Source organism: Oncorhynchus mykiss, chromosome 12 (genome assembly GCF_057628025.1).
Source record: "Oncorhynchus mykiss isolate SJ-2025 chromosome 12, ASM5762802v1, whole genome shotgun sequence".
Lineage (NCBI taxonomy): Eukaryota > Metazoa > Chordata > Actinopteri > Salmoniformes > Salmonidae > Oncorhynchus > Oncorhynchus mykiss.
This window is the reverse complement of record NC_143033.1, coordinates 45,661,974-45,682,051: the sequence shown is the minus strand read 5'-3', so window position 1 is coordinate 45,682,051 and position 20,078 is coordinate 45,661,974. Positions and strand designations below refer to the sequence as shown.

The 20,078-nt window shown below is 41.8% G+C and overlaps 1 protein-coding gene across 2 annotated transcripts in view; it reads left to right on the top strand.

The window, feature by feature from the left end:
• The window catches only part of LOC110537668 (unconventional myosin-VIIa), a 60,636-nt gene extending 41,290 nt beyond the window's left edge, over window positions 1-19,346 (top strand). For both annotated transcript variants that reach the window (XM_090192565.1, XM_090192566.1), the window contains 13 exons: window positions 351-475; window positions 560-717; window positions 3,982-4,135; window positions 4,293-4,448; window positions 4,852-4,957; window positions 5,160-5,273; window positions 6,158-6,245; window positions 7,267-7,373; window positions 9,973-10,158; window positions 14,745-14,861; window positions 15,317-15,400; window positions 15,549-15,668; window positions 16,608-19,346. In XM_090192565.1, the coding sequence (XP_090048691.1) occupies window positions 351-475; window positions 560-717; window positions 3,982-4,135; window positions 4,293-4,448; window positions 4,852-4,957; window positions 5,160-5,273; window positions 6,158-6,245; window positions 7,267-7,373; window positions 9,973-10,158; window positions 14,745-14,861; window positions 15,317-15,400; window positions 15,549-15,668; window positions 16,608-16,700 (1,608 nt within the window). In that variant the 3' untranslated portion in view covers window positions 16,701-19,346. The remainder of the gene's footprint in view (window positions 1-350; window positions 476-559; window positions 718-3,981; window positions 4,136-4,292; window positions 4,449-4,851; window positions 4,958-5,159; window positions 5,274-6,157; window positions 6,246-7,266; window positions 7,374-9,972; window positions 10,159-14,744; window positions 14,862-15,316; window positions 15,401-15,548; window positions 15,669-16,607) is intronic.
• Window positions 19,347-20,078: the final 732 nt, after the last annotated feature.

Below are 20,078 nucleotides of genomic sequence, written 5' to 3'. Positions count from 1 at the left end.
TTTCCTGTCATTTTCCAAAGTTCCAGGAACTTCTAGAAACTGTACTCATGGGTCATTTTGGAAATCTATGGAAACTTGGGGGATTTATACCGCAATATGACGTTGTGGTGATTATGACCTCAGGAATTGCCAAGCTCCATACTGCCTTTACAGCTCCTATTCTGTAGTTTCTCTTTTACTGAAGTTTTTCTTTCTCTCTCTTTTCCTCTCTGCTCCCTTCCCTCTCCATCTCTCTCTTTCTTCTGCTCCCTCTCCTCTCCATTCTCGTCCCTTTTTTCTCCATCTCACTCTTCCTCTCTCTTTTGCTCCCTTCCCTCTGCATCTCTCTCCCCCCTCTCTCTCTTTGCTAGGCTCTGGTAACTATGACTCCAGACCAGAGAAGAGAGTCCATCAACCTGTCCCAGACGGCCCTGGCTGAGAGTGAGGACAAGGTCAAGCCTTACACCCTAGAGGAGTTCTCCTACGACTACTTCAGGTAGCCACACTCACATGCACACTCACACGCACATGCACACTCACTCACCTCTTACACACTCACTCTTCTCTTCCCCCCCTCTAGACCCCCTCCTAAGAGCACTCTGAGCAGGGTGATGATCACTAAGGGCCGGGGGAAGGAGCGTCTGTGGTGTTGCACCAGGGAGCCCCTCAAACAGCCTCTGCTAAAGAAGGTGCTGGCCCAGGAAGAGCTCTCCCAGGAGGCTCAACTGGCCTTCGTTGATATCCTTACTGCCTTGCAGCCATTGTGTATCGAATACTTTTTTATACTTCATACACAAATCATCTTAAAGTAACTTTATTGAGCTACACAAACAATTTTAAATACATGTTTATTTTATTTTTTATTTCACCTTTATTTAACCAGGTAGGCCAGTTGAGAACATGTTCTCATTTACAACTGTGACCTGGCCAAGATAAAGCAAAGATGTGCGACAAAAACAACAACACAGAGTTACACATAAACAAACATACAGTCAATAACACAGTAGAGATATCTATGTACTGTGTGTGCAAATGTAGAAGATTAGGGAGGTAAGGCAATAAATAGGCCATAGAGGCAAAATAATTACAATTTAGCATTAACACTGTAATGATAGATGTGCGGATTATGTGCAAGTAGAGATACTGGGGTCCAAAAGAGCAAGAGGATAAACAACAATATGGGGATGAGGTAGTTGGGTGTGCTATTTACAGATTGGCTGTGTACAGGTACAGTGATCAGTAAGCTGCTCTGACAGCTGATGCTTAAAGTTGGAGAGGGAGATATAAGACTCCAGCTCCAGTGATTTTTGCTTTTCGTTCCAGTCATTGGCAGCAGAGAACTGGAAGGAAAGGCGGCCAAAGGAGGTGTTGGATTTGGGGATGACCTGTGAAATATACCTGCAGGAGCCCGTGCTACGGGTGGGTGTTGCTATGGTGACCAGTGAGCTGAGATAAGGCGGCGCTTTATCGAGCAAAGACTTATAGATGACCTGAAGCCAGCGGGTTTGGCGACGAATATGTAGTGAGGGCCAGTCAACGAGAGCATACAGGTTGCAGTGGTGGGTAGTATATGGGGCTTTGGTGACAAAACGGATGGCACTATGATAGACTACAACCAGTTTGCTGAGTAGAGTGTTGAAGGCTATTTTGTAAATGACATCGCTGAAGTCAAGGATCAGTAGGATAGTCAGTTTTACGAGGGTATGTTTGGCAACATGAGTGAAGAAGGCTTTGTTGCGAAATAGGTAGCCAATTCGAGATTTAATTTTGGATTGGAGATGCTTAATGTTAGTCTGCAAGTAGAGTTTACAGTCTAACCAGACACTTAGGTATTTGTAGTTGTCCACATATTCTAGGTCAGAACCGTCAAGAGTAGTGATGCTAGTCGGGCGGGCGAGTGCGGGCAATAATTGGTTACACAGCATGCATTTAGTTTTACTAGCATTTAAAAGCAGTTAGAGGCCACGGAAGGAGAGTTGTATGGCATTGACGCTCGTTTGGAGGTTTGTTAACAGTGTCCAAAGAAGGGCCAGAAGTATACAGAATGGTGTCGTCTGTGTAGAGGTGGATCAGAGAATCACCAGCAGTAAGAGCGACATCATTGATATATACAGAGAAAAGAGTCAGCCCGAGAATTGAACCCTGTGGCACCCCCATAGAGGCTGCCAGAGGTCCGGACAACAGGCCCTCCAATTTGACACACTGAATTCTATCTGAGAAATAGTTGGTGAACCAGGCGAGGCAGTCATTTGAGTCTGTCGATAAGAATGCGGTGATTGACACAGTCGAAAGCTTTGGCCAAGTCGATGATGACGGCTGCACAGTACTGTCTTTTATCGATGGTGGTTATGATATAGTTTAGGACTTTGAGCCTGGCTGAGGTGCAGCCATGACCAGCTCGGAAACCAGATTGCATAGTGGAGAAGGTACGGTGGGATTCGAAATGGTCGGTGATCTGTTTGTTAACTTGGCTTTCGAAGATTTTAGAAAGGCAGGGCAGGATGGATATAGGTCTATAGCAGTTTGGGTCTAGAGTGTCTCACCCTTTGAAGAGGGGTTACATTACGTTTAACATATTGACGTGCATTGATTTTTGGATGCTAAACCGTTAGCATTTGGAGACAATGGCCAGCTATCTAACCTTGCCCATAGACTGCCTACTGGGTAATGAAACCAATCTGTAATTTGGGTGAACTATCCCTTTAAATGTGATGCAAACCTCAACAGGTCATGGTAGCAGGTAGCCTAGTGGTTAGAGCGTTGGACTAGTAACCGAAAGGTTGCAAGATCGAATCCCTGAGCTGATAAGGTAAAAATCTGTCGTTCTGCCCATGAACAAGGCAGTTAACCCACTGTTCCTAGGCCGTCATTGAAAATAAGAATTTGTTCTTAACAGACCTGCCTAGTTAAATAAAAGGTAAAATAAATTATGTACAGTGCCTTCGGAAAGTATTCTGACCCCTTAACTTTTTCCACATTTCTTTACGTTACAGCCTTATTCTAAAATGGATTAAATAAATAAAAATCCTCAGCAATCTATACAAAATACCCCATAATGACAAAGCAAAAACAAGTGTTTTGACATTTAAAACAGAGGTACCTTATTTACATAAGTATTCAGACACTTTGCCACGAGACTCGAAATTTAGCTCAGGTGCATCCTGTTTTCATTGATCATCCTTGAGATGTTTCTATACAGAGTCCTTCTGTGGTGAATTTAATTGATTGTATATTATTTGGAAAGGCACATACCTGTCTATACAAGGTCCCACAGTTGATAGTGCATGTCAGAGAAAAACCCAGCCTTGACATCGATGGAATTGTCTATAGAGCTCTGAGACAGGATTGTGTCGAGGCCATTCCTCAGTAAAAGGCATATGACAGCCTGCTTGGAGTTTGCCAAAAGTTACCTAAACAAGATTCTCTGGTATGATTAAACCAAGATTGAACTTTTCGTCCTGAATAGCCAAGCTTCACGTCTGGAGGAAGCTTGGCACCATCCCTGCAGTGAAACATGGTGGTGGCAGCACCATGCTAAGGGGATGTTTTTCAGTGGCAGGGACTGGGAGACTATTCAGGATGGAGGCACAGATGAACAGAGCAAAGTACAGAGAGATCCTTGATGAAAACCAGCTCCAGAGCACTCAGGACATCAGACTGGGGCGAAGGTTCACCTTCCAACAGGACAACGACCCAAAGCACACAGCCAAGACAGCGCAGGAGTGACATCGGGACAAGACTCTGAATGTCCTTGAGTCGCCCAGCCAGTTCCCAGACTTGAACCAGATCGAACAACTCTGGAGAGACCTTAAAATAGCTGTAAAGCATCACTCCCCATCCAACCTGACAGAGCTTGAGAGTATCTGCAGAGAAGAATGGGAGAAACTTCTCAAATACAGGTGTGCCAAGCTTGTAGTAATGCATCATGGTTTTATGTCTGTGTTTAGCGTGTGTGGCCTTGTGGTCAATGTTTTGTCATGGTCCTTGACCGCTCCCCTGCACCCCTGATGAAGTATATGGGTGACTACCCGTCCAAGCGAGCACGTTCGGTCAACGAGCTGACCGACCAGATCTTTGAGGGAGCGCTGAAGGCAGAGCCACTCAAAGACGAGATCTACTGTCAGATCCTCAAACAGATCACAGAGAACCACATCAAGTATGTCTGACTGTGCAGTCTACACACACATGTACTCTCTCAGGGATGTTGTGGTCATATGGGGATTGACCATGGTGCGTATGTGGCTGTGGCGTGTCTGCCTGCCTGCATGTGTTTGTCTGCCTGCCTGTGTGTGTGTGTGTGGGTGGGTGTGCAGGTACAGTGAGGAGAAGGGCTGGGAGCTGCTGTGGCTTTGTACAGGTCTGTTCCCCCCCAGTAACATTCTGCTACCCCACGTCCAGAAGTTCCTCCAGGCTAAGAAGCACCACCACCTCGCCCCCGACTGCATGCAGAGACTCCAGAAGGCCTTACGGTATATCTTACCCGCTTGTAAAGTATATTTGCTTTAAGTGTTTTGACATATACACACATTACAGGCTCAACCATTTTGGCAAAAGTATCATTTTATTTAATTGAGTTTCTCAGCTATGTAAACAGAGGAGAAAAAGACTGATGTATTTACGCAAGGGACAAATCCTAATTTGAGATCCATGCAAGATTTACAAAAACATTTGAGTTATGTGTGTGGATCTCAAGTAAGGATTCGGCTCTTAACTCGAGAGCCACTTAAGATCCATGCCATCTTACTCATATTCCTTCCTTTGTCTCTATTGTCTTCCTCTGGGTGAACTAACAGTCCAACAGTAATTGTATCATGATGTACTACAGTACCCATACTGCTCTGTACCCATAATGCTCTCTCTTTACTAATACAGTAATGGATCCAGGAAGTACCCGCCTCACCTGGTGGAGGTGGAGGCCATCCAGCACAAGACCACGCAGATCTTTCACAAAGTGTTCTTCCCCGATAACACAGATGAGGTGAGAGGTCAACCTCATCAATGTTGTTACAAAGTCGCAATGGCACAATGAAGCCCAAAACATGAAGTCAACATTGAGACAATGTTGTGTGTTTGCTGGGTAACAGAGACAAATACAGCACACATGCTGACTTATTCTAACCTGGAACGTATTGTGTGGTCAATTTTATTGCAAATAGTGTAAATGTAGCTTTTTTTTACAGGCTTTCAAGGTGGAGTCGAGCACCAAGGCCAAAGAGTTCTCTCTGAACATCTCAGGCAGACTGCTCCTCAAGTCTTCTGAGGGCTTCAGCCTGTTTGTCAAGATCACTGACAAGGTACACTACTAGTATACGACCGATATTACATCTGAAATCCACAGTGGTGAAACTGCCACGTCCATTTGTGATATTACAACAACACAGAAACTACTTCAAACAAAGAACACCGTTTTTTTTCTCCCTCGGACATCATTGCAGGTGTGATAAAACAGCAGAATATGTACTGGGACTTTTTTTTACAATGATGCTGGATGCGCCTCTCCTCCATTTCATCAACAAAACTAAAATAATAAAAAAAGGCGCTGGGGTGAACAGTGCGGCTGTTTCCCCTTTTACTGATAAAAACTGGTTGCAATGACGTCATTAGGACGTGTTTTTTAAAAACTTTGTGGTCAGGTTGTATACTGGTTGTAAAATGATGTTTTTTAAACATGACGTATTTAACTTGTTGTAATCTGTTTATATGACCAGATAACAACCAACATATTACATCTTTCCCTGACTTCTTGATGACTTCATGAAAAAAGACTTCTCCTGTTTGCAATCTGGTCATGTCTGGTTGTAATCCAATGTTTCCACAACTAGAGAACAACTTTACAACCAGAAAATTACGTCATTATGACCCATGCAAAAGTTTGCCCTCTGGATCAGTACAAGACTGAGTTCTTATAACATACAAAAATACACCCAAATAATATATATAATTTCATAATATTTATCCAAATTATATACAGTATATTACAGTATGAGTCACAGATCTTAATCATTCAAAACAGGGCTGTTTTGAAGGATTCTATACCTCTCTCTACCTCCACTAGGAGTTTACACCAATTTTATTTTTGTAAGATTTCACTACTGTCCGAATGTGAGGGTGATTCAAATTCTAGATAAACTGTATCAATATTTATGTTTGACCTTTGACCTTTGCTGGTTGTTTCCAGGTCATCAGTGTGCCTGAGGGGGATTTCTTCTTTGACTTTGTAAGGCATCTGACCGACTGGATCAAAAAAGCTAGACCCGCAAAGGACGGTAAAGACATGTCTTGACTGTAGAGGGCCCTAGATTCAGTAGAAAGGTAGCGTAGCCTAGTGGTTAGAGCGTAGCCTAGTGGTTAGAGCGTAGCCTAGTGGTTAGAGCGTAGCCTAGTGGTTAGAGCGTAGCCTAGTGGTTAGAGCGTAGCCTAGTGGTTAGAGCGTAGCCTAGTGGTTAGAGTGTTAGTGTTGAACTAGTAACCGAAAGGCAGCAAGTTCAAATCCCCTAGCTGACAAGGTACAAATCTGTTGTTCTGCCCCTGAACAAGGCAGTTAACCCACTGTTCCTTGAAAATAAGAATTTGTTCTTAACTGACTTGCCTAGTTAAGTAAAGGTAAAAAAATGTTTTATCCATGATTAGATCTGTTCTTTAATCATCTTTAAATCTCCAAGACAAAAATGTGCTTTATTCAATAACAACAAGATGTTTGGGGTATTTTCTTAGAGAAACAACCATATTTAATCTCAGATATGTGTCACTCTGATCAAAATATGAGTTCTCTAAAGCCTCAAAGAAGCTTCCTTTCAACCTTCCTGTAGGCATCTGACATTTGCTTGGTCCACAAGAAAGAAAGACAGAAAGTCAACCATCCTATTAATCCTAAGGATGAATTGATGATCCAACTTTCAGCACCCAGTGCGGCCTTCAGGGTTGGGCCACGTAAACATATCATCAAACATGGTGTGTCATGTCAACACGTTGTGGCAAGGGTTAATGCTAGGTGAAGGTTAAGCTTGGGTTTGGGAACTTTCTAGAAGAAAAAGAAACGCACACCTATTTAGGCGAGGTGCTGGCTAGCGGAGTAGAAAACTTGAAAATAAAGGAGAGCCGCACACTCTAGGAGCTCAGATGCAAAAATGTCATTTCCAACGTTTCGACAGTCAAGCTGTCTTCATCATACCCTACCCTCTAGCTCCTAGAGTGTGCGGCTCTCCTTTCTGGGTTTGGGAACTTGCCATCTATGTAGTATTAAAATGAGAAGTATGTCCTGAATCTCTCTCTCTCGTCCATCTGTAGGTATAGTGCCTTCACTGAGCTATCAGGTGTTCTTCATGAAGAAACTGTGGACCAATACCATGCCAGGGAAAGACTCCATGGCCGACTCCATCTTTCACTACTACCAGGTGTGTGTGTGTGTGTGTGTGTGTAGAGTCATTTAATTGGTCTAAATAAATAAATAATATTTTAATGTGGCATGAACACAACCAGTCAGGATATTTTCATCTGATTGTCAAACAAATCACTTCAAAAAAAGTTGTTTATCCACTCCAAAATAATTCCAGCATCCAAACTTCATGTATACTCGTGCCATTTGATGAATGTAAATATACATCTGTTACAAAACACCAGAAAGTGTGCCTAATGACATTCAGGGATTGCCAATGATTAGGCCTAGATTCATTGATGGTCTTGCTGACAAATTGACCTTTTTTGAAACATGGAAAGTCGGAACACTTGAAATGGGGCTGAAACTGTCCCAGGAAAAGTGGGATGGTCACCCTTCCACACACGGTCAACTTACTAGACTAGGCTATGTGTATTGCCATGAACTTCAAATAGTCCAGTGATGTAGGCCTAGTAGTAAAATAAAAAGGTGGGTAAACTCTGATTGGCGGTCACAGTAAAAAAAAGTAACGCTCCCATTTAATCTCAATGCATTTTTTCAAAAAAAGTGGGTAGTTCTGCCAATAGCATACCCTCTCAGCCAAGGTAGTTCTACACAATATGAACACATGAACACATGCAGAACAGGTAGCCTACATTCAATATAAAACATAACTTCAATCAAAACATGTTTTACTCCCTACAGTGGCTTGCGAAAGTATTCACCCCACTTGGCATTTTTTCTATTTTGTTGCCTTACAACCTGGAATTAAATAGATTTTTTTTGGGGGGGGGGGTTGTATAATTTGTTTTCCACAACATGCCACTTTGAAGATAAATACGACAAAAAAACTGAAAACTTGAGCGTGCATAACTATTCACCCCTCCCAAAGTCAATACTTTGTAGAGCCACCTTTTGCAGCAATTACAGCTGCAAGTCTCTTGGGGGTTGTCTCTATAAGCTTGGCACATCTAGCCACTGGGGTTTTGCCCATTCTTCAAGGCAAAACTGCTCCAGCTCCTTCAAGTTGGATGGGTTCTGCTGGTTCCACAGATTCTCAATTGGATTGAGGTCTGGGCTTTCCAAGATATTTAAATGGCCATTCCAAGACATTTAAATGTTTCCCCTTAAACCGCTCAAGTGTTGCTTTAGCAGTATGCTTAGGGCCGTTGTCCTGCTGGAAGGTGAACCTCCATCCCAGTCTCAAACCTCTGAGAGACTGAAACAGGTTTACCTCAAGAATGTCCCTGTATTTAGCGCCATCCATGATTCCTTCAATTCTGTCCAGTTTCCCAGTCCCTGCCGATGTAATAACATCCCCACAGCATTATGCTGCCACCACCATGCTTCACTGTGGGGATGGTGTTCTCAGGGTGATGAGAGGTTTTGGGTTTGCGCCAGACATAGCATTTTCCTTGATGTCCAAAATTCTCATTGTTAGTCTCATCTGACCAGAGTACCTTCTTCCATATGTTTGGGGAGTCTCCCACATGCCTTTTGGCGAACACCAAACGTGTTTGCTATTTTTTTTCTTTAAGCAATGGCTTTTTTTCTGGTCTCTCTTCCGTAAAGCCCAGCTCTGTGGAGTGTGTGGCTTAAAGTGGTCCTATGGACAGATACTCCAATCTCCGCTGTGGAGCTTTGCAGCTTCTTCAGGGTTATCTTTGGTCTCTTTGTTGCCTCTCTGGTTAATGCCCTCCTTGCCTGGTCTGTGAGTTTTGGTGGGTGGCCCTCTCTTGGCAGGTTTGTTGTGGTGCCATATTCTTTCCATTTTATAATAATGTATTTAATGGTGCTCTGTGGGATGTTTAAAGTTTGGGATATTTTTTTATAACCCAACCCTGGTCTATACTTCTCCACAACTTTGTACCTGACCTGTTTGGAGAGCTCCTTGGTCTTCATGGTGCCGCTTGCTTGGTGATGCCCCTTGCTTAGTGGTGTTGCAGACTCAGAACAGGTGTTTGTATATATATATATATACTGAGATCATGTGACAGATCATGTGACACTTAGATTGCACACAGGTGGACTTTATTTAACTAATGATGTGACTTCTGAAGGTAATTGGTTGCACCAGATCTTATTGAGGGGCTTCATACCTTTTTTGACACAAGTTATTTTTTAAATTTCACTTCACGAATTTGGACTATTTTGTGTATGTCCATTACATGAAATCCAAATAAAAATAATTTTAAATTACAGGTTGTAATGCAACAAAATAGGAAAAACGCCAAGGGGGATGAATACTTTTGCAAGGCACTGTAGTTCATGAGTTGTCCATAATTCATGAATTAATGCTTGAAGTCGTCACAGATCGTGTGACATAAAACACCTTTAAGTATCAAAAGTAAAATTCCTTCAACCAGACAGCATCATTTTTTAATTTATTTTTTATTTACGGATAGCCACGGGCACAGTCCAACACTCATTTGTGTTTAGTGAGTCTGCCAGATCAGAGTACAAATACCCCTAAAAAACGACTTAGTACTTTAAAATATGTTTACATAAGTACTTTACACCACAGTGCATGAGAGCATTCCTGTGTGTGTGCTCATATGTGCTTGACTGTCTGCATATTTGTTTAAGTGTATTGACCCTACTCACTGCTCTCTCTTCAGGAGCTTCCCAAATATCTCCGTGGTTACCACAAGTGTTCCCGAGAAGAGGTTTTCCAGCTGGGAGCTCTGATCTACAGGGTGAAGTTCGAGGAAGACAAATCCCAGTTTCCCAACGTTCCCAAGATGCTGAAGGAGCTGATCCCTCAGGACCAGATTAGACACCTCTCGCCTGAGGTCTGGAAACGGGTGAGTTGTAAAATCAGAATTCTTATAGGACTAGTTTATCTGGACTGCGTGACCTGACCGAGAAAAACTATACGAGTGCTGATCTAGGATCAGTTTTGCATTTTAGGTCATAAAGAATAAGAGGGGGACCCTGAATGTAGATCCCATTCTTTGTGAATACCTGTACCGCTTCTGGCAAACAGTTGTGGCAAATACAGTGCCTTGCGAAAGTATTCGGCCCCCTTGAACTTTGCGACCTTTTGCCACATTTCAGGCTTCAAACATAAACATATAAAACTGTATTTTTTTGTGAAGAATCAACAACAAGTGGGACACAATCATGAAGTGGAACGACATTTATTGGATATTTCAAACTTTTTTAACAAATCAAAATCTGAAAAATTGGGCGTGCAAAATTATTCAGCCCCCTTAAGTTAATACTTTGTAGCGCCACCTTTTGCTGCGATTACAGCTGTAAGTCGCTTGGGGTATGTCTCTATCAGTTTTGCACATCGAGAGACTGAAATGTTTTCCCATTCCTCCTTGCAAAACAGCTCGAGCTCAGTGAGGTTGGATGGAGAGCATTTGTGAACAGCAGTTTTCAGTTCTTTCCACATATTCTCGATTGGATTCAGGTCTGGACTTTGACTTGGCCATTCTAACACCTGGATATGTTTATTTTTGAACCATTCCATTGTAGATTTTGCTTTATGTTTTGGATCATTGTCTTGTTGGAAGACAAATCTCCGTCCCAGTCTCAGGTCTTTTGCAGACTCCATCAGGTTTTCTTCCAGAATGGTCCTGTATTTGGCTCCACCCATCTTCCCATCAATTTTAACCATCTTCCCTGTCCCTGTTGAAGAAAAGCAGGCCCAAACCATGATGCTGCCACCACCATGTTTGACAGTGGGGATGGTGTGGTCAGCTGTGTTGCTTTTACGCCAAACATAACGTTTTGCATTGTTGCCAAAAAGTTCAATTTTGGTTTCATCTGACCAGAGCACCTTCTTCCACATGTTTGGTGTGTCTCCCAGGTGGCTTGTGGCAAACTTTAAACAACACTTTTTATGGATATCTTTAAGAAATGGCTTTCTTCTTGCCACTCTTCCATAAAGGCCAGATTTGTGCAATATACGACTGATTGTTGTCCTATGGACAGAGTCTCCCACCTCAGCTGTAGATCTCTGCAGTTCATCCAGAGTGATCATGGGCCTCTTGGCTGCATCTCTGATCAGTCTTCTCCTTGTATGAGCTGAAAGTTTAGAGGGGTGGCCAGGTCTTGGTAGATTTGCAGTGGTCTGATACTCCTTCCATTTCAATATTATCGCTTGCACAGTGCTCCTTGGGATGTTTAAAGCTTGGGAAATCTTTTTGTATCCAAATCCGGCTTTAAACTTCTTCACAACAGTATCTCGGACCTGCCTGGTGTGTTCCTTGTTCTTCATGATGCTCTCTGCACTTTTGACGGACCTCTGAGACTATCACAGTGCAGGTGCATTTATACGGAGACTTGATTACACACAGGTGGATTGTATTTATCATCATTAGTCATTTAGGTCAACATTGGATCATTCAGAGATCCTCACTGAACTTCTGGAGAGAGTTTGCTGCACTGAAAGTAAAGGGGCTGAATAATTTTGCACACCCAATTTTTCAGTTTTTGATTTGTTAAAAAAGTTTGAAATATCCAATAAATGTCATTCCACTTCATGATTGTGTCCCACTTGTTGTTGATTCTTCACAAAAAAATACAGTTTTATATCTTTATGTTTGAAGCCTGAAATGTGGCAAAAGGTCGCAAAGTTCAAGGGGGCCGAATACTTTCGCAAGGCACTGTATTTGTCCAATTTGCCGCATATATGCAGCAAGCTCAAATTTCCACATGCAAATTGGTTTTGTGGCAAACTATTATGGCAAATATGCGGTGACTTGTGAACTTCTGGCAAACAATTCTAGGAAACATTCTACTGATTATGGAAATTAGATCAAGTTTTTGGTTACTTTATGTATTAAAAACGTTGAAATGTTTTATCTACATAAACCAAATCACATCATTTTAAATTAACTTGCTTCTCACAGAGAAAACAAAACTCAACATACAACATTTTGAAAATACACTAAACAACATGTATTCAATTTCTTAACAGATATAAATAAATCCAATACAACATGAAATCATCAGAATGCTAAATAAATATATTTAAAAAATATTTTTATGTAGTTACGACATTTACATGAGAGAAATGTGAACACTATAGGGATGTTGACTCATCTCCACGATTTGGACTTCTAACCCATTTTAAACATTGTGTGCCTGAGCTAGAGTGGTGTTTGTGAGGGTGGATCCCGAAGGGGTCCGGAGCCAGTTCTTCTCACAGAAACGTCTGTAAAGTCTGAACGGTTTGAGCTCATCTATGAAAAGCTGAGACTCTCACGAACATGTAATGCTGTTTTGCTCTGTGACGCTCATAAGCCACACATGAGTAGATAGAAGGTAAGGAGTTCTTCTACATAGAAGATCGCAGGAAATCCCAGGACATAGTGTCTATAATACTCTAATAAGCTCACATTGTTTCTGTCACAAACTACACGGTTGTCACTAACTAGTTGGATAATAATTTCCCGCTGAGCAAACAATTTCTGTACTTACTGAATTATTTTTTATCAGATTTTTGCTTGGTGAACATACTTTTTTTGTGTTCTGCTTTTAGCCCTGGTTGTCCTGAAAAGAAAATGGTAAAACACTTCATTATGAGGCAAAATATAAGGACTGGCCATGCAGATAAATGAAAGTAGTGAGAGAAAAAAATCAGATTTTTGCTGGAGTCTGGCGAACTGTTTGCCACTACTGGCAATAAGTATTATTATTGCGGCAGATTCACCACTGATGGCAAACATTTGCAAACTTCTGGCACTATTTATAGCTCCCAGACGAGCTTAATACATTCTATGCTCGTTTGGAGGCAGACAATACCGAGCCATTGGGGGAAGACTCTCGCTGCTCCGGACCAGGTGCTTTCACTCTCCGAGGCTGACGTGAGGAACTCTCAAAACAGTGAACAGTCATGAAGCTGCCAGCCCAGATAGCATTCCTGGCCTCGTCCTAAGAGGGTCTGCTGACCAGCTGGCGGGCGTCTTCTTGGACATCTTCAACCTGTCCCTGTCCCAGGCTGTAGTCCCCACCTGCTTCAAGGACACCACCATCGTCCCAGTGTCCAAGAAAAACAAAATTAATATCGCCCCGTCATCAAATAGTGCTTCGATAGGCTGGCCATGACCCACATCAAGGACAGCATGCTAGGCACACTCCAATTTGCTTACTGCTCTAACAGATCCACAGAAGATGCCATTACCATCGCTATTCACACGGCCAATTACACATCTGGACAAGAGGAACACTTATGTGAGAATGCTGTTCATTGACTACAGTTCAGCATTCAGCACTATTGTTCCCTCCAAGCTCGACACCTAGCTCAGAGCCCTGATCTGGACACCACTCTCTGCAACTGGATCCTGGACTTCCTGACGGGCAGCCCACTGGCTGTGAGGATTGGCAACAACACCTCCACACTGACTCTTAACACAGGGACCCCCCAGGGGTGTGTCCTCAGCCCTCTGCTGTACTCCCTGTTCCCCCACAACTGCATCAAATTTGCTGACAACACCATGGTTGTAGGCCTGATAACCAACAAGGCCCTCCAGCGGGTGGTGAAGACGGCCCAGTACATCACTGGGATCATGCTCCCACCCATCCAGAACATCTACTCAAAACTGTGCATGAGAAAAGCCTGCAACATCATCAAGAAGCCTACACACACCGGTATCGGAGCATGAGGTCTGATACCAACAGGCTCCGAGACAGTTTCTATCTACAATCATCAGACTGCTGAACACTGAACTGGACTGACCACCTGCTCTGATTCTCGTCACTTTAGCACACATGCGCACACACACACACACACACACACACACACACACACACACACACACACACACACACATCACAACTGCTGCTACCAGAATCGTATTATGATTGCTAAATATAGCACAATTTAAACACTTGCCCCCCAATACCCCTTCCCCAAAACACATGTAAATATTGGACTACAATTGTCCCTTTCTGTACTATAGATATGCTTAAAATGTTTATTTTATTCTACTGAGCCATTTACTTTATGTTCATATTCGTGTCTTGTATTATTTCTTATTGTTGTTGCATTGTCACGAAGGAACCTACAAGTAAGCATTTCGTTGGACGGTGTACATACGACTAATAAAACTTGAAACTTGATTTTGTTGCACACTATTTACTTGCGGGAAGTTTGCAGCAACAAATTAATTTTTGTATCGGGACCATGGTCCTAGTCATTGTGCCATCAAAAATATATAAACAACATGCTAATTAAATTGTCTGAGCAAGGATTTTGTGCTAATTTAGTAGTTTAGTGAACTATGCTTGCGTGAAGAGTAACCTTGCCCGAGACCTAAAGACTTGCTCTAGCTTCTCAAATAAATGCCTAAGCTTTAGGTCAGTGGGAGTGCATAAGAAACCAGGGTTTAAATCATATTTGGTCGCAAACTCTGCTGCTTGTTTTTCTGTCTCACAGTCTATACTGGCGTTGTTCAACAAGCAGTCGGGGAAAACTCGAGAGGAGGCCAAGCTGTCATTCCTCAAAGTCATCTTCAAGTGGCCTACATTTGGCTCCGCCTTCTTTGAAGTCAAGGTAAAGATGTGTAAAGGAATGCTGTGTAGATTTCTCTATGAATTCAGGTTATTGTGCAGAACCGGGGCAGAATGATCTTTGTTTGTGGGGTTATTCTTTAGTGCATTAGAGTTACCGTGTGCATTTGAGTGCTGTTTGGTACTTTAGGAGGTTTTTGTTCCAATGTTCAACTAACTTTTCTTGATCAATGGTCAGAAAACTCAACTCTATCTCAGGTCATGGACTATTGCTATTGACCTGCTCAGAGAGTTGCTGTGAATTCCTTGCTACTTTCTTTTGATGTATTGTTGTTTTCTTTATGTATTATCTTTGTCTGTGTATACAGTACATTTACCTATTGTCTGCCTCAATCACAGTATTTATTTATATGATTAATAAAAAAATTGTTCACAAACTCAAGTTGTTCGTTATAGATTTATAAGATACCACTTAACAGATGTTCTCCTATTCAACAGCAAACCACTGATCCAAACTTCCCAGAGACCCTCTTGATAGCAATAAACAAACATGGTGTCAGCCTGATCGACCCCAAGTCAAAGGTGTGTGTGTGTGTGTGTGTGTGTGTGTGTGTGTGTGTGTGTGTGTGTGTGTGTGTGTGTGTGTGTGTGTGTGTGTGTGTGTGTGTGTGATGGAAGTTATGTATGTGTGTGTTCTAAACGTGTATTTCTCCAATTCCCACCTGAACAGGACATCTTAACGACTCACCCGTTCACCAAGATCTCTAACTGGAGTAGTGGAAACACCTACTTCCACATCACCATAGGCAACATGGTCCGAGGCACCAAGCTGCTGTGTGAGACCTCACTGGTGAGCTACTGGACATTTCAACACTCACGATATGACATGACATGAGATGTCAATGGCTCTCAGGCAGTGTTGGTATACAGTATTTAGGGCTAGCCTATTTTAGATTCCTCACCCTCTACACAAACAGTGCCTTCGGAAAGTATTCAGACCCCTTGACTTTGTCCACAGTTTATGTTACAGCCTTATTCTAAAATGTATAACATTCTTTTTTAACCTCATCAATCTACACACAATAACCCATATTGACAAAGCGAAAAAATAAATAAAAAATAAATAAAAACAGAAATAGCTTATTTAGTAGCCCTTTGCTATGAGACTTGAACCTGAGCTCAGGTACATCCTGTTTCCATTGATTATCCTTGAGATGTTTCGACAACTTGTCCGCCTGTGGTAAATTCAATTGATTGGACATGATTTGGAAAGGCGCACACACCTGTCTATATCTGTTTGCCCCATAGTTGCACACGAATCGGCTTTGTTGCTAAACAACCAACCCGTCTATTAACCAAAGTCTTCTCAAGATGCTGAAGTGAAAAATAGGGTTTCATTTAAATCACACTTGACTAGACTGTAGGTGTCATGTGGCCAAAAATCATAGTAATTGTCTTAGCCTGAAATTGGCCTATATGCAGATAGAAAAGCCTTTTTATGGTATACATCTGAGGTTCTGTAGCTTTGTGGAACTTGAAATAATGAATGCATAGAAGACCTGGGTTTAAGTGCTGAGTGTTTGATAAGGCCGGCTTGGAGTGACAGTTGACCAGGTTTTCACTTTTGAGACTATTCTGTTGGCTCCATTGCGCCAGGCAAGCTCAATCAAGTGCATGCAATAGTATTTTACAGATACACCTATTTGAACACAGGTCTGATTCATAGGCAACCATGAAATATGGAAAAACATGAATGTACCTTTGACCTTGTTTGTCTGTGTGACCACAGGGCTACAAGATGGACGACCTCCTGACCTCTTACATCAGCCAGATGCTGACCACCATGACCAAACAGCGCGGTTCCCGTGGAAACATCAAGTGAGCTGTAAAGTGATTGATCCCGCTGTTGACCGTAGTAGGCTTCGGGGGCTCTCAGATCTATTACACATGTCTCATTAAAACAGAGAGGGATACATACAGTACAACCTTTCCGCCATAACATGTCAAATCAATGACATGCACACACACACATACACACATAGATTCACTTGACTGATTTTCTCCCAAATATTGTGGATGAAAGAGAGTGGGAAGTGCAAAAGCTTGGGAATCTCTGGTCTACGAGTCTGTTCTACTGATACTGCTCATCTCAGGACTACAGGCACAATGTTGCTACGTCGTCTGAATGCAATGTCTGAGACATTGAATGAATATACAGTGCCTTGCGAAAGTATTTGGCCCACTTGAACTTTGCGACCTTTTGCCACAGGCTTCAAACATAAAGATATAAAACTGTATTTTTTTGTGAAGAATCAACAACAAGTGGGACACAATCATGAAGTGGAACGACATTTATTGGATATTTCAAACTTTTTTAACAAATCAAAAACTGAAAAATTGGGCGTGCAAAATTATTCAGCCCCCTTAAGTTAATACTTTGTAGCGCCACCTTTTGCTGCGATTACAGCTGTAAGTCGCTTGGGGTATGTCTCTATCAGTTTTGCACATCGAGAGACTGAAATTTTTTCCCATTCCTCCTTGCAAAACAGCTCGAGCTCAGTGAGGTTGGATGGAGAGCATTTGTGAACAGCAGTTTTCAGTTCTTTCCACAGATTCTCGATTTGATTCAGGTCTGGACTTTGACTTGACCATTCTAACACCTGGATATGTTTATTTTTGAACCATTCCATTGTAGATTTTGCTTTATGTTTTGGATCATTGTCTTGTTGGAAGACAAATCTCCGTCCCAGTCTCAGGTCTTTTGCAGACTCCATCAGGTTTTCTTCCAGAATGGTCCTGTATTTGGCTCCATCCATCTTCCCATCAATTTTAACCATCTTCCCTGTCCCTGCTGAAGAAAAGCAGGCCCAAACCATGATGCTGCCACCACCATGTTTGACAGTGGGGATGGTGTGTTCAGGGTGATGAGCTGTGTTGCTTTTACGCCAAACATAACGTTTTGCATTGTTGCCAAAAAGTTCAATTTTGATTTCATCTGACCAGAGCACCTTCTTCCACATGTTTGGTGTGTCTCCCAGGTGGCTTGTGGCAAACTTTAAACAACACTTTTTATGGATATCTTTAAGAAATGGCTTTCTTCTTGCCACTCTTCCATAAAGGCCAGATTTGTGCAATATACGACTGATTGTTGTCCTATGGACAGAGTCTCCCACCTCAGCTGTAGATCTCTGCAGTTCATCCAGAGTGATCATGGGCCTCTTGGCTGCATCTCTGATCAGTCTTCTCCTTGTATGAGCTGAAAGTTTAGAAGGACGGCCAGGTCTTGGTAGATTTGCAGTGGTCTGATACTCCTTCCATTTCAATATTATCGCTTGCACAGTGCTCCTTGGGATGTTTAAAGCTTGGGAAATCTTTTTGTATCCAAATCCGGCTTTAAACTTCTTCACAACAGTATCTCGGACCTGCCTGGTGTGTTCCTTGTTCTTCATGATGCTCTCTGCGCTTTTAACGGACCTCTGAGACTATCACAGTGCAGGTGCATTGATACGGAGACTTGATTACACACAGGTGGATTGTATTTATCATCATTAGTCATTTAGGTCAACATTGGATCATTCAGAGATCCTCAATGAACTTCTGGAGAGAGTTTGCTGCACTGAAAGTAAAGGGGCTGAATAATTTTGCACGCCCAATTTTTCAGTTTTTGATTTGTTAAAAAAGTTTGAAATATCCAATAAATGTCGTTCCACTTCATGATTGTGTCCCACTTGTTGTTGATTCTTCACAAAAAAATACAGTTTTATATCTTTATGTTTGAAGCCTGAAATGTAGCAAAAGGTCGCAAAGTTCAAGGGGGCCGAATACTTTCGCAAGGCACTGTAATGCATCTCCACGCACTTGTGTTAAAGAAATGTACATGGATCGTTGGTTAAGGGGATGGAGGCAAGACAGCGGCGTTGTGACTAGAATTCTCTTTTTGTATTGTCAGTGGGAATTGTGACGATTGACGTTTTGGCCATGACAATGTTTTGGCTGATTGTCCGATGATGTTGTTTTATATCTTGGGTCCTGTCTTAATTAACAGTCACCAAATTGCCTTTAATTGACCTATACTCAAATGCACAACCAACAATTAAATTACAACTTGTAACATGGCAACTAATCAGGAGCTTTGTTTATAAAATGTCTAAGTCCAATTTTGAGATTACAACTAAGGCTTGTCCATACTATATATACTATAATCGCTATTCTATTTTGGTTTAGAGATTAATTCAAAATTTTCCCTTATTGTCATAGGCAGGCTAAATAGTTTCTTTCAATATCTATTCATACCTACAGTAATCAGTGTTATTAGTACACTTCATATACTGATGAAGTACATTTGATGAGTACAGTCAGATTGACCTCTGGACATTAGCTGTCTCTAGGACTTTGCATACACTGTGTATACCACATCACTGTAAAAACCTTATTTAATCGTGTGATATTTCTAACGAGCACAGATTTAGCTGTTTGCCTAATTAATTATTGAAGCAAATTTTTATTCTGTAAATAAATTCTGTATCATATGACTCTGCTTTTTATAATTGTGGAGCAGTCAATGATTTTTAAGTATTGAAGGTGAACGCCGGTAAATGACAAAATACAGTATCATATACATACAGATGTCAACAACAGAAATGTGTCAAGACTGCCAGTTTTGGCATATTAAAGTTATGTTAGTGTTGATGTCTGTAAGCAGGATGTCACCCCCACAGGCATCGCACACACTCCCGCGCATACGTCATAAGCCATAAAAATTTGTTTTTGAATTATACTGAACAAAAATATTAACGCAACATGCGTTAAAGCATTTCAAAGCTTTTCCTGAGTTACAGTTCATACAGAATTAGGAAATCCATCAATTGAAATGAATTATTAGTCCCTAATCAATGGATTTCACATGACTGGGCAGGGGTGCATCCATGGGTGGACCTGGGAGGGCATAGGCCCACCCATTTGGCAGTCAGGCCCAGCCAATCAGAATTAGTTTTTTCCACAAAAGGGCTTTATTACAGACAAAAATAAGCTTTTTGTGTGTGGTTAATATCTGGGATTTTTTTATTTCAGCTCATGAAACATGGGACCAACACACTACAAGTTGCATTTGTATTTTTGTTCAGTGTAGCTTTAAAATGGCTAAATTCTTTCTCAGCCTCATGGCAAAATGTGTAGAATATCAGGAAATTAGCTCAGGGATTGCTGACAGTCGGGACTATCCTTGCCCAGCAGGGAAACTTATTTTTTTTAATATTTGATT